Below are 13,351 nucleotides of genomic sequence, written 5' to 3'. Positions count from 1 at the left end.
AGCTTTCACCGCAGCGACTTGTGGTAAAAAACCCTAGTGCAGCTTGACAAAAAGGGGCCTTTTTGAGAGGGAATGCGGTATGATTGTTGGGGATTTTATAAACTGTTTTATTTATTTGGGGATGGGCTTTCCTTTTTATGATGGAGTTCTTTAATGCATTTTTTAAAATTGTAAACCTCTTTATTTGCTTTTAGTGAGTCAGCAGTATATCAAATAAATGAAACTTGTAATTTGTAACTTCAGCTTTGTAAAAGGAACACTAAATAAAGTCTAGAAGGCCATTTAAATAGTGATACACCTCCCTGACACCCTCCACTGTTTAAAAATCTATCCTCCTGCAATCCAACCTTAATCTGTCCCCCTCCGAATATCCAATTTCCCCCACCAACATTACTATCGCTCTCCATCCCTACCTGTCAATCAAACTCCATCTTGTTTTCACCCTGTCCATGAAAAGCAAACCCTGTGCCCTGATCCTTACCCTCCCCCACCCCTGAACCCCTTCTGGGATTCAGCTTGAAGTCATTCAAAGCCTGGACAGTGATGCTGAGTGGCAGCAGTCTCCCTCCATTGCCACCAGAGACAGGCCATCTTACAAAATGGCATCTCTGCCCCCTAGTGGTAGTCTTGCAAATTGTTAGGAAAGACTACTCGTGGCTCCGCCTCGATCTCACCCAATGCTTCATGTTGGCAGGGATTGGAACTAACTTTATTTTTTGGTACAATCCGTGCTAACTGTTTAATGCAGTTTAGTAAAAGGGCCCCCCTTTGTGAGCTGTCATTTCTTGTACAGAATTCTGCACAGGAGGGAAAATTTGTACAAATTCTGCATTGCACAGAAGTCCTCCAGGAAATGGGATTTTTTTTTTTTAATTTTTTTTTTAAATTAAGATATGGTCTGCAGGTTGAGATAAACCCAATCTGATTTCTAGGCTGACTTTTGCTATGGGCTTAACACACTACTACTATATGGGCTAGTGGTTGCCCATGTTTGTAGATTTGTACAAGTAACCCCTCTTGTCATGTGATAAAGATAAAGCCAAATCAAGTTAAAAAGTTTTACTCATGCTTCCTGGACTCTTTTTTTTAAAACTCTAATCAAACAAACATAGCTATTTGGGGCCATCAGCTCTCTCTTTTCCTGGTCCCATTTAATTTTGCCCTTACTAGAGGTCTCTCACCTTTTACACACACAGAGAACATAATACAATTTGAAAAGGGATGACAATTACTGGCCAATACCAAAACTATTTTTCAGATGGGAAAGGAAGTAAGAGCCAGATGTTAAGTATGCACACTGCTAGGGTTAGCAGTAATGAATTTAGAGTGTGACTGTCTAATAGCTGAATACAGAACTTAGGATTCTTCAAAGTGAGTGCACTTGACTGAAAACCGAAAGAATCACTACAGGTGAATTTTCCCCAGACGGACAAGGATGACCTCATTCTGTATTATCATTTCTTGGTGACAGGAACAGTCCATTCTTCTCTCCAATGACTTCCACTACAATTAACAGATAAAATAACAGATAAGGGATTTGATTGCATGAATAGCAATCTCCCCAGAGGACCCCCCCCCCCATGACTGAATTTATAGTTTTAATCGTGTACTGTGCTTGTGAAATAAATTATTATACTGGATATGTGTAAAAGGCGTCTAGAAAAATTCGGATTAACAACTCTCACAAAATTAACGGATTTCCTTTTCCTTATAACTACTTAAGATGGGTTAGAATGGTTTGGTTTATAATTCTAATATTATTTAACATCATCTCCCCCCCCCCCTTTATATATCAATCACAAATAATGCCTGACTTTCCTCTAGCTCTCCGCTTGTAGGCGCACCGAATCTAATTTTAATTCAAAAGTTGCTTCCCGGACTTTAGCTTTGCAACACACTTGGCAGGACTAAGCTGCAAAGTTGTGAAGTTTTTAAAAAAGATCCTTTCAGCCACCCCGGGACACCGGAGTTCAATTTGCAGTCAGCCTGCCACCCACAGCACAGTAAATATGCCCAGTGTTCGCGTTAATGAAAAGAACGCGCGGTGCTCATTCCCTTTAACAAAAAGTACGTTTCAGAATTGCAGGGGCAGAATTTGCTATAGGTCAAAAAGTAACTTCCATATCTTTACCAGCGCGGACGCATTTTTTTTTTTTAATCAGTAAATGGTTCGTTTTATGGATAGTTCTGTATTTATAAGTCTGAAAGATCTGACTCTTGCACCTAAACCCAAAGTGCACGTGAAGTTTTTGAAAGATCCTTTTTTTTGGGTACCGATCACCTTTCAGTGGCTCGACATCTGCCCGGGGGTGGGGGGCTGTAGAGTAGCCCTTAGCTTCCGTAGTCATCATATCCCAGTAGGGAAAGGACTTTGCCCAAAGTTTCCACCGCGGCACATTAATGACACTTTCCCCCCCCCCAAAAAAAAAAAAGCCGCAGCGGAGGGCTACCTCGCCTTTTACAAGCTGGCGCTCCTGCACACGCATGCAGCCAGCGAAGTTACGACAGAGGAGCCGGGGAGAAGGGAAAAAAAAACCTTGAGCCAAAACAACAACAACAACAAAAAAGTGCCCTTGACGTTGGGCCCGGCCCGGGGAGTCGTCCGTTGGAAAAGACGAGCGGCCAGGGTGGGGGCGAGGCGGCGGCTCCTACCCTGCCCGGCCGCGAGCGCAACCCGCCGCTGATTGGCAGAGAACTCTCAAGCCTCCGGCGCTGTGACGTCACAGAGCACAGACACAAAAAGCAAAAGGAGGCAGGCGATGACCCAGCTCGAGCAATGTACGGCGAGAGACGGACGGGCATCCCCGGTCTACCTGTGTCTCCAGAAACAGAGAGAGAGAGCGCGCGAGCGAGCACGTGTTTCTGCGAGTGACGAGCGAGACAGCCTGCGAATCGAAAGGGCTAAAGACGCGGGGGGAGGGGGAGGGGGGGAAGCTCCCCTTCTGGAACCGACGGAAGAGACCGGCTTCGTTGCATTGGGATTTTTTTTTTTTTTTTTTTAAATCAAAATCAAAGACTGGCAGCACGCGCTCGCCTCACTCTCCAGCTGCAGAACTCCGACCTGGTGCGGCTAAGAGGAAAGGCCACTTGTTGATCCCTACTCGCCCAGACCTATTTAAAGTCTGAAGGGAAAGGGGGGGGGGGGGGAATCCCATTGACTTCTGCGGCTGCCCCTGCTGACTTTTTTTTTACCAGCTGCTTTTGAAGTATGTTTAGGAAGAGGCGGACTGTGCTCTGGGGCTTTGCTCCTTTCTGCTTAACAGCCGGGGAAAGGAAGAGGCTGGAGTAACACCAAGTGATGTGCGGAAAACCCTCGTCCAGGCATAAACGCGGCGCACAGGTATATTGCTCGCAATAGCGGCGAAAAGGGGGGGGGGGGGCGCTTCTCGGCACGTCGGCAGACGTGGTGCCGTTTCTAGAAAACCGCGGGCTGAGGATGTAGACCTCGGAAGGAAAGGACCAGAGACCGGGTGGGTTGCGCGAAGGACGACTTCACCTAAGGGCTGATATTAGAGGGATTCGTTTTCATTTCATTCCCCCCCCCCCCCCCCCCCACACACACACAAACTTTCTGGTCCATACAGCAAACCTCTCACATTTTTTGTATGAAGGCCAAGGATTTTGTCCAAATCCACAATAGCAAAAACCCTTTTAGTACGTAAGAGCTATGGCCGCTAGTAACCACTAATCTCCCGAGGTCGCAGAAGTGTTGATTTGAATAAAGTTTATTTATTTTTTTTTTTTGATGCATATTTTCCATAAAGACCCCGATTCCGTGAGCGTATCCGGAATTTTCGTTGTGGCTCCTGGATTTCTTTACGCTTGCCTCTCTTGTCTTTTGATTTGTATTAACGGCCAATGGCAACCTCTTGTACGCTCAAATGTTTTTAACACCTGTATGCTGTGTCTGGCTGTAACCTTATGATCTAATCCTTTGGCAGACACAACACTACCTTCCTGTAAAGTAAACAACTTCTGCTACCCACGTGCGGCACCCCCATCTCCTCAGTTACTGCAGCTTTCATCCTGGGTTAACACTTTGCCCTCGATTTAAAAAAAAAAGGAAAGAAAAAAGTCTGTACTGTCTTTATAGCTCCCAGACTCTCCCCCTATTTTCTATGTTGGTTCGGCCCACGACAGTCACAGCTTTTCCCATCTCCTGCATTTATCCTCTCTAATATCTCCTGTCTACAATGGATGCATTTCCATTACCTTATGTGATGGAGAATCTAGCGCTACATCGTCCACCTCCTACACCGACTGATTGCCCTGAGCTGAGCTGATACTTGTACTTGCAGCAGCTCTGCTCCTTTTTGTTATGATAATTTACTGTTTATATGTTGGGGAACTAACGATGTGGGTGGGGGGCAGGGATCTCATTGCCTCCTTATGATTGTCCTCATCCAAAGACCTTTTCACCCCTGAAGTTCGAGTAATGTGTGCTGCTCTCCGCAGGTTGACCATGGTTGCCGGGATCCGCTCGCTGCTGCTGCTCCTGCTCTACCAGGTCCTGCTGGGCGGATCGGCCGGGCTCATCCCGGAGGTAGGTCGACGAAAGTTCACCGAATCGGGCCGGGCCACCCCGCAGCAGCCCGAAGACATCCTGAGCGAGTTCGAACTCCGCCTACTGCACATGTTCGGGCTGAAGCGACGGCCGAATCCCAGCAAGCACGCCGTCATCCCGCAGTACATGCGGGACCTCTACCACCTGCACTCGGCCCAGAGCCCACATGGTCTCCACCTGGACTACCAGCAGGAGAAGGCGGCCAGCCGGGCCAACACAGTGCGCAGCTTCCACCATGAAGGTAGGGGGCGCTCCTGAGGCAGAATCTTGAGCAAGCTATTGCGTCGCTGGCACTATATAGCGCTACCCTCCCATGCCGGGCTCATTAGTTTTACCAACCAGGGGAAACTGTATGCCTCAGACTTGTAATAAGGTATCCTTAAATATGAAATTATTAGGAATGGCGTCACTCTAAAACTGCGATTAAAGAATGCACTTGAGAGCTTTTCTCCTTCATTTAACCCACATGTTTTTCAAATTGGATCCGCATTAAGACTGCTCACAGATTGCTTTTTTTATTTCTAATGCCATAGACCAGAAAGATCGCCTAATTTTACAGTTGATTTAGGACCCTCTTTAGTATACTAATCCCTAGCTAATCCCCGTGAGATATCAATAGAATAAATCGACTGATTTGTTTCCAGAGTGACTTTTCTGCCGTTAAAACTGAACGAGTTCTATTGTAGATCTAAGGTAAAGCTTAGAGGTAGAAAGATAATGGGATTTGCTAGGGCTGCCTATAAAATGCATCCTGAAAGGTGGGAAAAGCATGCTCTTGTTTCAAGGCAATACAATGATGCCGATGGAAACAGTGTGGCAATATAAAATACACACTACACATTCACTGGTTTGTGGATTACAGTATACATTGATCAAAGTAAAACGGTTACTGCAGATTTAGGGCAAGCCGCACAATCCTCACAAATTATCTAGAACAGTGGTTCCCAAACCTGGCCTGGGGGAACCCCAGAAAGCCAGATTTTCAGGATTCCCACCATGAATATTCATGAGTTAAATTTGCATGCATTGGAAGCAGTGCATAACAAATCTAACTCGTGAATATTCATGGGAAATATCCTGAAAACCTGACTGGCTGGATTTCCACCAGCACAGGTTGGGGAATGACTGACCTAGATCCAAAATCTTGCCAGTTGATTTGTTTTTAATTTTTTTTCATCCCTGTATTGAAAATGCAGTTTTTGATATTATTAAAGCCTAATTTAGAGAGTGACTTGAAAATATATAGGCAGTGTGTATTGTATCAATAATGCAGAACTGTTTCCTGACAACTGGGAATGTTTCTGAAGTTTATTTAATTTTCTAAAAGTTTTCTTCAGAAAGAAATGCCCTTCAGCACTTCTTTACCCATACAACAATAAATCTTTTTTTTTTTCTTAACAGCTGGCCTTCCATCAGTGCCATAATGCTGTTTTTAAGGGGATTCCCCAAATGCACTTTTATTAAAACTGCTTGTTAAGTGTTAAATGTAGTGGCTTGCAAAGGCTGTGATTTCTCCTCACTCTATTTTGAGTGTAATTCTAAATCCCAGTAGTCTCACTGCAAAATTATTAATGAACACACACAGTACAAATATTTTAAGAGGGAGCTATAACAAAAACATTTTTTTGTTAGATTTCAATAAAATTGTACAAAGGAAGAGGCTTGAGATCAATGATTATACTGAGTAATTGTTTTGTTTTGATTTTTATTAATTAAAGCGTGAGATTAATGATGGAAGTTTAACCTTCCACTGTGGTTTGTGCTTCTGTATATGGGAAAGTAAACTCTGGGTAGGGGATAGGAGGGGGACAAGAGTATGATTCATTCAGGCTGGCAGAGCTTTTGAATCTAAAGGCTTTCAGGGCTAAATCAGAGAAGTGTTTAATGGTTTAAAAACAAGAGCACAGGTCGGGCATTCAGGATTTTCAAGGCTGCTATTAAAATTCAAATAGGATTGGCAATTTAAAAAAAATGATGAAATGTGCGTTACAAAAATTTGAACAGAACTGTGATTTTAATTTATTTCATCAGAAAATCCCAAATATTGTAGTATACGATTGTGTTTTCTGTTGAAGCATACAAAATATTTCACTGCTTTGAAGACAAAGGAGCAAAATTTTAATCTGTGGTACTAAACTATTTCTTAATTCTCTCATGAAGGGCATCTGGCATTTTGCAGTTCCTTTATCTGAAAAATCCTGGCATTTAACATTTAGCAGTGTAGGAGCATGTTAACTGGATAGATTAATACTGGCCCTGCTGTGAATGCTTGACAGATTGAGTTGTAGGATTTGTTATACAATATCGTCTTGTGGCAATACAAATGTAATTTCATTCTGTAGTAGTTTAGATGCAAACAGGTAACACTTAACCAGACAGGGCATTTTTTTTTTTTTTTTGCACTTTTCTACTTGTCAACAAAGATTAAGGTGATTGTATCTTGGGATCTCTCCACACTTTCCTCCAGCAAAGAAAGAACTTTATCACTACTTAAGATGACTACACAGAAAATGCAGGAACAGGAACAAATTGAAAGTCATTTTGCTTTGTTTAGTTGGATGTAATCTACAGTATTCCCGTTTCCTAGTTCCACCCCCTGGGTATTTCCAGAAAAGAGTCAGAAAGACGCATTCAGTTTCTGAACGAGAGTTGGGCGGATTTTCTAAAATGTCACGAATGTTGAATCTGTGCTCTGTAACTAGGTCATCATTTGTTTCTTGAAATTCATGATTATCTAAATGGCATCGGGATGTCTAGGATCTGGATTCAGGGTTTGGCATTAAAGTCACGCAGTATTTTTTTTTAAAAAGTGACTTGCATTTATTTTCTCATATCCCCAATCAGTTTTAATCTTGTTAAACTAGCTAAGTTGTTAAGTTTTGAATATCTTTATTTTTTTAATGCAAAAGCTTTTTATGTAATACTTCATATTTAAGTAATGGGGAAACACCTGAAATACAAACTGCGTCTTGACCTAAAGTCACAGTACTGAGATTTTCTATTCACTGATAGAAAAATAAAAATTTACTCCACCCTGACCTGCTCCAAGATAGGGCAGTATATCAAATGCCAAGAAACATATATAAATATAGACATATAAATATAGAAATATGTTTCTCTGAGGGTTTGGAATCTCCTATGCTTTAAGTTGCTGGTAAGCCTTCCCTTTTAGATCCCTGGCAATGTGTGTTGTGTACTGCCATACAAAAGATATAGGATCTAGTCCCAAGCCTGGTTTTTGTCCTTCAATATGCTGCAGTAGAGGCTGAGACAGGAAGGAAAATCAGTGTAAACAACCTCTGGTGGGATGGAGGGAGTGGCATCCATTGTACAACAGTGACATCTGCTGGCCATTCTTGAGTCCCAACTTGTTTCAACAGAAAAATCTGCTCTGATAGAGGGCTATCACTAGGCTAGATAGGAGGTGTAGAGAAGGGAAAAACCTGATGATGTTGTTATATAATCTCAGTTGAAGCTGATGGTATTATAATCAGTAGAAACTGACTAATTCAGCTGGGAGCCTAAAGAAGCTGAAGGAAACATCAATTTCCAGCAGTAAAGCTACTCAATTATTTATTGCTTGTTTCAGTTGCTAATTACTTTTTTTCTCCACCTGTTGTCACCTTAGAAGCCTTGGAAGAATTACCAGAAACAAGCGGGAAAACAGTACAACGTTTCTTCTTTAATTTAACTTCTGTTCCTGATGAGGAGTTTGTCACCTCGGCAGAACTTCGGATTTATCGAGAACAGATTCAAGAACCAGCTGCCAAAAACAGCTTCAGTCATCATCGTATCAATATTTATGAAATCATCAAACCAGCAGCCACCTCTAGGGACTCGGTCATAAGCCTCTTGGACACCAGGTTGGTGCAGCATAATACAAGCAGATGGGAAAGCTTTGATGTCACTCCAGCTGTGGTCAGGTGGATTACACTTGGCCAACCCAACCATGGGTTTGTTGTTGAGGTGGCTCACTTAGACAATGATAACAGTGTCTCCAAGAGGCACGTAAGGATTAGTAGGTCCTTGCATCAGGACAAAGACAGCTGGTCTCAGATAAGACCGTTATTAGTCACTTTTGGCTATGACGGCAAGGGACATCCTCTCCATAAAAGAGAGAAGCGTCAAGCAAGACATAAGCAGCGAAAAAGACTCAAATCCAGCTGTAGGAGACATCCTCTATATGTGGACTTCAGTGATGTGGGTTGGAATGATTGGATAGTTGCCCCTCCTGGGTATCATGCTTTTTACTGTCATGGGGAGTGTCCATTTCCATTGGCGGATCATTTAAATTCAACAAACCATGCCATTGTGCAGACGTTGGTCAATTCAGTGAACTCCAACATTCCTAAAGCCTGCTGTGTCCCAACAGAGCTTAGCGCCATCTCCATGCTCTATCTTGATGAAAATGAGAAAGTCGTATTAAAGAACTATCAAGATATGGTTGTGGAGGGTTGTGGGTGCCGTTAGCACAACAGAATTTAATAGGGTTTTTTTTTTTTTTTTAAAGCAGACACTTTAGTATTTCCCAATGAAGACTTTTTATTTATGTAATAAAAAAAAATGACTATTTTGAAAATATATTTATGTCTACAAAAATGTTGGGAAGCAAATATTTTAATCAGAAAATTATTCCTCAAAAGATGTTTTAAGTGTATTTTAGTTGTATATTTTATATGGGTTTTATCCCAGCACATGAAGTATAATGGTAAATTTGCTATTTTGTATTTATTTACTATTATAACCACTTTTTAGAAAAATAGCTAAATTGTATTTATGTGTAATCAAAAAGAAAAAGTATGCGGTTTGTATATAATTTTTCAGAATTGTAATTGTTTCAGTTATGCATATTTAAATTGAATTGTGTAAGTGGAAAGTTACTCTTGCAAACTGCATAACAAGTTTCTTGACTGCTGATAAGGTCACACATGACTGTTTAGAAAAAAAGTTGGTCTTTCCTTTCTGCAGAATATCAAGATTATTGTTTATGTTCAACTATCTGTAAGCTCGTGTTCTTCTTTTCTGTGGTTTCCAAATCATTTTTGTCTACAAGTAGCTGTAAACTGCCAACAGTGTGCAGCTGAATCCGTATCTCCCTTCTTTGCCACATACAGTACTCCCCCGAAATTCATAGGCGTTTCGTTCCAGGAACACCCGTGAATTTTGAAAAACTGCAAATGTGGTTTTGAATCTGTAAAAAGGCAGGAGAGGGCAGCTGGGGCACTGGCGGGTGCATTAAATCATACCCGGTATGCTCCGGGGGGGAGGGGGAGGGGAGGAAGAGGAATCAGCTGTGCAGAAGGCTAATTGGCTGACTGGGGGTGGGAGAGGAGGAGGAATCGACTTTGCAGAAGGTTGATTGGCTGACCCGGGGGGCGAGAAGGAGGAATTAGCTATGCAGAAGACTGATTTGTGGACTCATTCCCTGTATTTTCTGACCGGAAGAGGCAGTCACAAAATATTGCGAATAACTGAGTCCGCAAATTCGCGGGGGAACACTGTACATCTTTTCTCTTTAGCTCACTTATTCCTCTCCTCACTTCTTTCATATCTTCTTAGTCCCGCCCCCCTTCTCCTCCATCTCCGTTCACTTCACAGACTGATCCAAGAGTCTTTCACTGTGTCTCTGCAGTGTGCATTGTCCATGATGATGTGTGATGTGTGTCCTGTTATTTTGCACAGTGATTCAGTGCTTTGGCATTGTGTGTGCTGGTGGAGTTTCAGCATAGTGATGTGCGCTTTGTGTTTTGGCTTTGCGCTATTCATTCAGGAGGTAATTTTATAACAATGTGCCTGTGCATAGTCACCAAGAGGGCATTTATGTTATACCTATCCTATAAAGGAAAATGCCTACTCTACAGAATACCTGTAATATAGTCATGAGTACTGGTGTAAGTGCCTGAGCCTAAATGCTGGAGATATTTGCATAAGTTACCATATTCTTTGTTGCACACATATGATTTCTGCCCACATTCTGTTGATGCGTATGCCTATTTGTCAAATATATACTACAGTTTTGTGTGATCTTCATAAATCATTTGTCTTTTCACATGTCATCTTCTTGGTTCATCGGAAATTTCCAATGATCCAAGAAGACGATGTGTAAAAAGACAAATGATTTATGAAGGTCACACAAAATTGCAGTATCTATTTGGGATAATTGTGTGACCATTAAATAGTTGAGCCATATAGAGTGACTATCTATCAAATACATGCACAATTAGAGAATGGCACGGGAATACATTTTCCCAATCCCCGTGGGATCTCTCTATCCCTGTCTCATCCTCACGAGCTCTGTCCCTGACCCATTCCTGCAAGCATTGTCCTCATCTGCACAAGCCTCAAATAATTTAAACGAAAACTCTGTGGAGATGGTGATGTTCAAGATGCAGGCTTTATTTAAAAATATACAAATTCATGATCCACATAAAATATATCTAGGACCCAAACCGTTGAGAGATATGGACCTAACACGGTTCGTGTTTCGACAATGTCTTCCTCAGGGGTCCCTAAAAGTCCTGATATATAAACATGTGGATTAAAAACTGAAAACAGTAGTGAATCATAACTCTGCGCAAATGAGGAATACTCAAAAGGGTCAAACTCTTGCTTGTTTTCCTCAATTTAAAATCATAAGTATTTGAGGCTTGTGCGGTTAAGGCAGAGCTTGCAGGAATGGGACAGGGACAGGACTCGCGGGCAATGGCGTAGTAAGGGTGAGCAGCACCTGGGGCAGTGGCACCCTTCCCCCGCTCTCTTCCCCACCCCCTTCCCTTTTTCCATACCTTTTTAAACTTCTCCAAGAAGTGACATCAGAGAGAGCACCACAAAGGTGCGGGGGAAGGCAAGGGGCGCATGCAGCAAGGAGAGGAGTGGGACGCGAGCAGATGGGCGAGCGAGTGAGTGGGGGTGGGCGGTGGAGAGGAGGAGGGGTGCCTCCACACTTGTAGAAAGACTGCACCCAGGGTGGACTGCACCCTCCTTACTACGTCACTGGTCACAGGAACAGGACAATGATATGGAGATACCTCAGGGACAAGGACAAATTTGTCTCTATGTCATTCTGTAATGCACATTTAAAGCCCTGATTCTATAAACAGCATCTAACTGCTAGGTGCCATTGAGCGGAATTGTCAAGCATCCACTAAGTGCCATTTATAGAATCACACCAGTAGATGTTGAAAGCTTAGGTGCACTGCCTTGTAGGCCAGGGTTTTCTCAGCCTAAATGAGTTCACTTAATTCAAACCATGCCCCGAATCTGCCCCTAATCACACCTACGTGCTTGGTAGGCGCCTTGGTGTAGACGCCTACCTCAAAGTGGTAAGTGCTTACCGAGTTAGGCGTGTATCAGCTAATTCATATTTTTAATGGTTTTCTAATTGATTTTTAATGGTGTTTTCAATTAATGACACCAATTAGAAAAAATACCACCACCACCCTTTCCCCTTTTTACAAAATTGTAGCGTGGTTTTTAGCACCAGCTGTGGCGGTAACAGCTCCGATGGTCATAGAATTCCTATGAGCATCGAAGCTGTTACTGCCGTGGCTGGCGCTAAAAAAACGCACTACAGTTTTGTAAAAGGGTGGGTGGTAAGTTAGATGCCTAGATCGGCTAGGCGCATCGCTCTGGCTGTTTAAATTCAGGTGTCATTTATAGAATCTGAGCCTTATGTGTGTATTTACAGACTAGCGCTGTGGTAAAATTTTGGCATTTAGAAGCCGGTATGCACACGTAACACATGTGTTTATGCTGTTATTCTAATCATTTATTATTAGCATGTGAATGTTGGTGGTCATGTTATAGAATTACCTTTTCAATGGCAGCAGTCTGCTTTGCGCATGGTAGTGGGTACCTGTGCCAGCTCTATGGGTAGTTTAAGTGCGCACACTAAAATGTTAGGTGCTCCAATACCGGGTTCTGCTAGTATTCTGTAACAATCTGTATGCCTCGGGGAGGGGGGGGGGGGGTGTAAATGGAGATGCCTACTTACAGCATTGCCTTCCTAATGCTGAAATGCCAATTAAGGGGCATGGCAAGGGTGAGGAATGGGTGGGGATGGACCAGTTAATGTGGAGGTTGTTACTACAGGTTAACTGCTAACCCAGCAGTGCTGAGCAGGTAGCCATACCTCCAGCTACTGATGTCATTGTGATACATTTCAGTCTAATTTTTGTCATCTTTAGTTTAAGTGCAGAGAAAGTACATCTTTGTTCCCATCCCCCACACACCTCAGCAGTTGTTCATTAAACAGATTGCTACTGGACCTTTTGTCAAGTATTTTCTTACCTTGCCTTAGTGCACTGTTTTCACCTATAGGTTGTTCTGGTTGACTGATTCACTTTTTCCCTTTCAGGGACTTGTGTTCTGCAAATACTTTCTAAATGTTAACTCTGTTCCAAATAATAAATTTTAAATTGTGCTGAGACGTTTAATTTTGCTAGAGTCTGTAAGATATGTCCAACCATCACAATGATGTCTGGTATTTGTAGTTTATTTCTATTTTTTTGTTTTCACATATTTAAAACGTTGTACTTACCACATAGTAAATTCCACAAGTGGTGTAAAAGTGTTGCTCTAACTGTTGAGGGCGTGGGGGTTACAACAGATTCCCCTCAGCAAAACGCATCATCTACAGTTGTCTAAAATACTTCTGTGAAACCTCTTCATGGTAAGATAAAAACTGATAGAGTTACCGCTTTATTACAGGAGGAACATTGGCTCCCAATTTCATATGTCTCCCTTTCAAAATCCTGATGATCACTGTCAGGTTTTCTACATAGATAC

At 42.4% G+C, this 13,351-nt stretch overlaps 1 protein-coding gene across 1 annotated transcript; it reads left to right on the top strand.

The window, feature by feature from the left end:
• The first annotated feature begins 3,159 nt into the window (after window positions 1–3,159).
• On the top strand, window positions 3,160–12,830 carry BMP2 (bone morphogenetic protein 2). The gene is made up of 3 exons (XM_033939579.1): window positions 3,160–3,340; window positions 4,456–4,805; window positions 8,193–12,830. The coding sequence occupies exons 2-3, from the start codon at window positions 4,463–4,465 to the stop codon at window positions 9,032–9,034; spliced, it is 1,185 nt and encodes a 394-aa protein (XP_033795470.1). The 5' UTR covers window positions 3,160–3,340; window positions 4,456–4,462; the 3' UTR covers window positions 9,035–12,830.
• Window positions 12,831–13,351: the final 521 nt, after the last annotated feature.

Source organism: Geotrypetes seraphini, chromosome 3 (genome assembly GCF_902459505.1).
Source record: "Geotrypetes seraphini chromosome 3, aGeoSer1.1, whole genome shotgun sequence".
Classification (NCBI taxonomy): domain Eukaryota; kingdom Metazoa; phylum Chordata; class Amphibia; order Gymnophiona; family Dermophiidae; genus Geotrypetes; species Geotrypetes seraphini.
Note: the sequence above shows the minus strand (reverse complement) of the source record. Positions and strands in the feature narration are given on the sequence as shown.

Bases quoted from the DNA above. Each gene is read 5' to 3' on its own strand.
- BMP2 (XM_033939579.1), top strand. From the start codon at position 4,463: ATGGTTGCCGGGATCCGCTCGCTGCTGCTGCTCCTGCTCTACCAGGTC. The intron at 4,806-8,192 runs GTAGGGGGCGCT...TTGTCACCTTAG, and splicing joins GCGCAGCTTCCACCATGAAG to AAGCCTTGGAAGAATTACCA.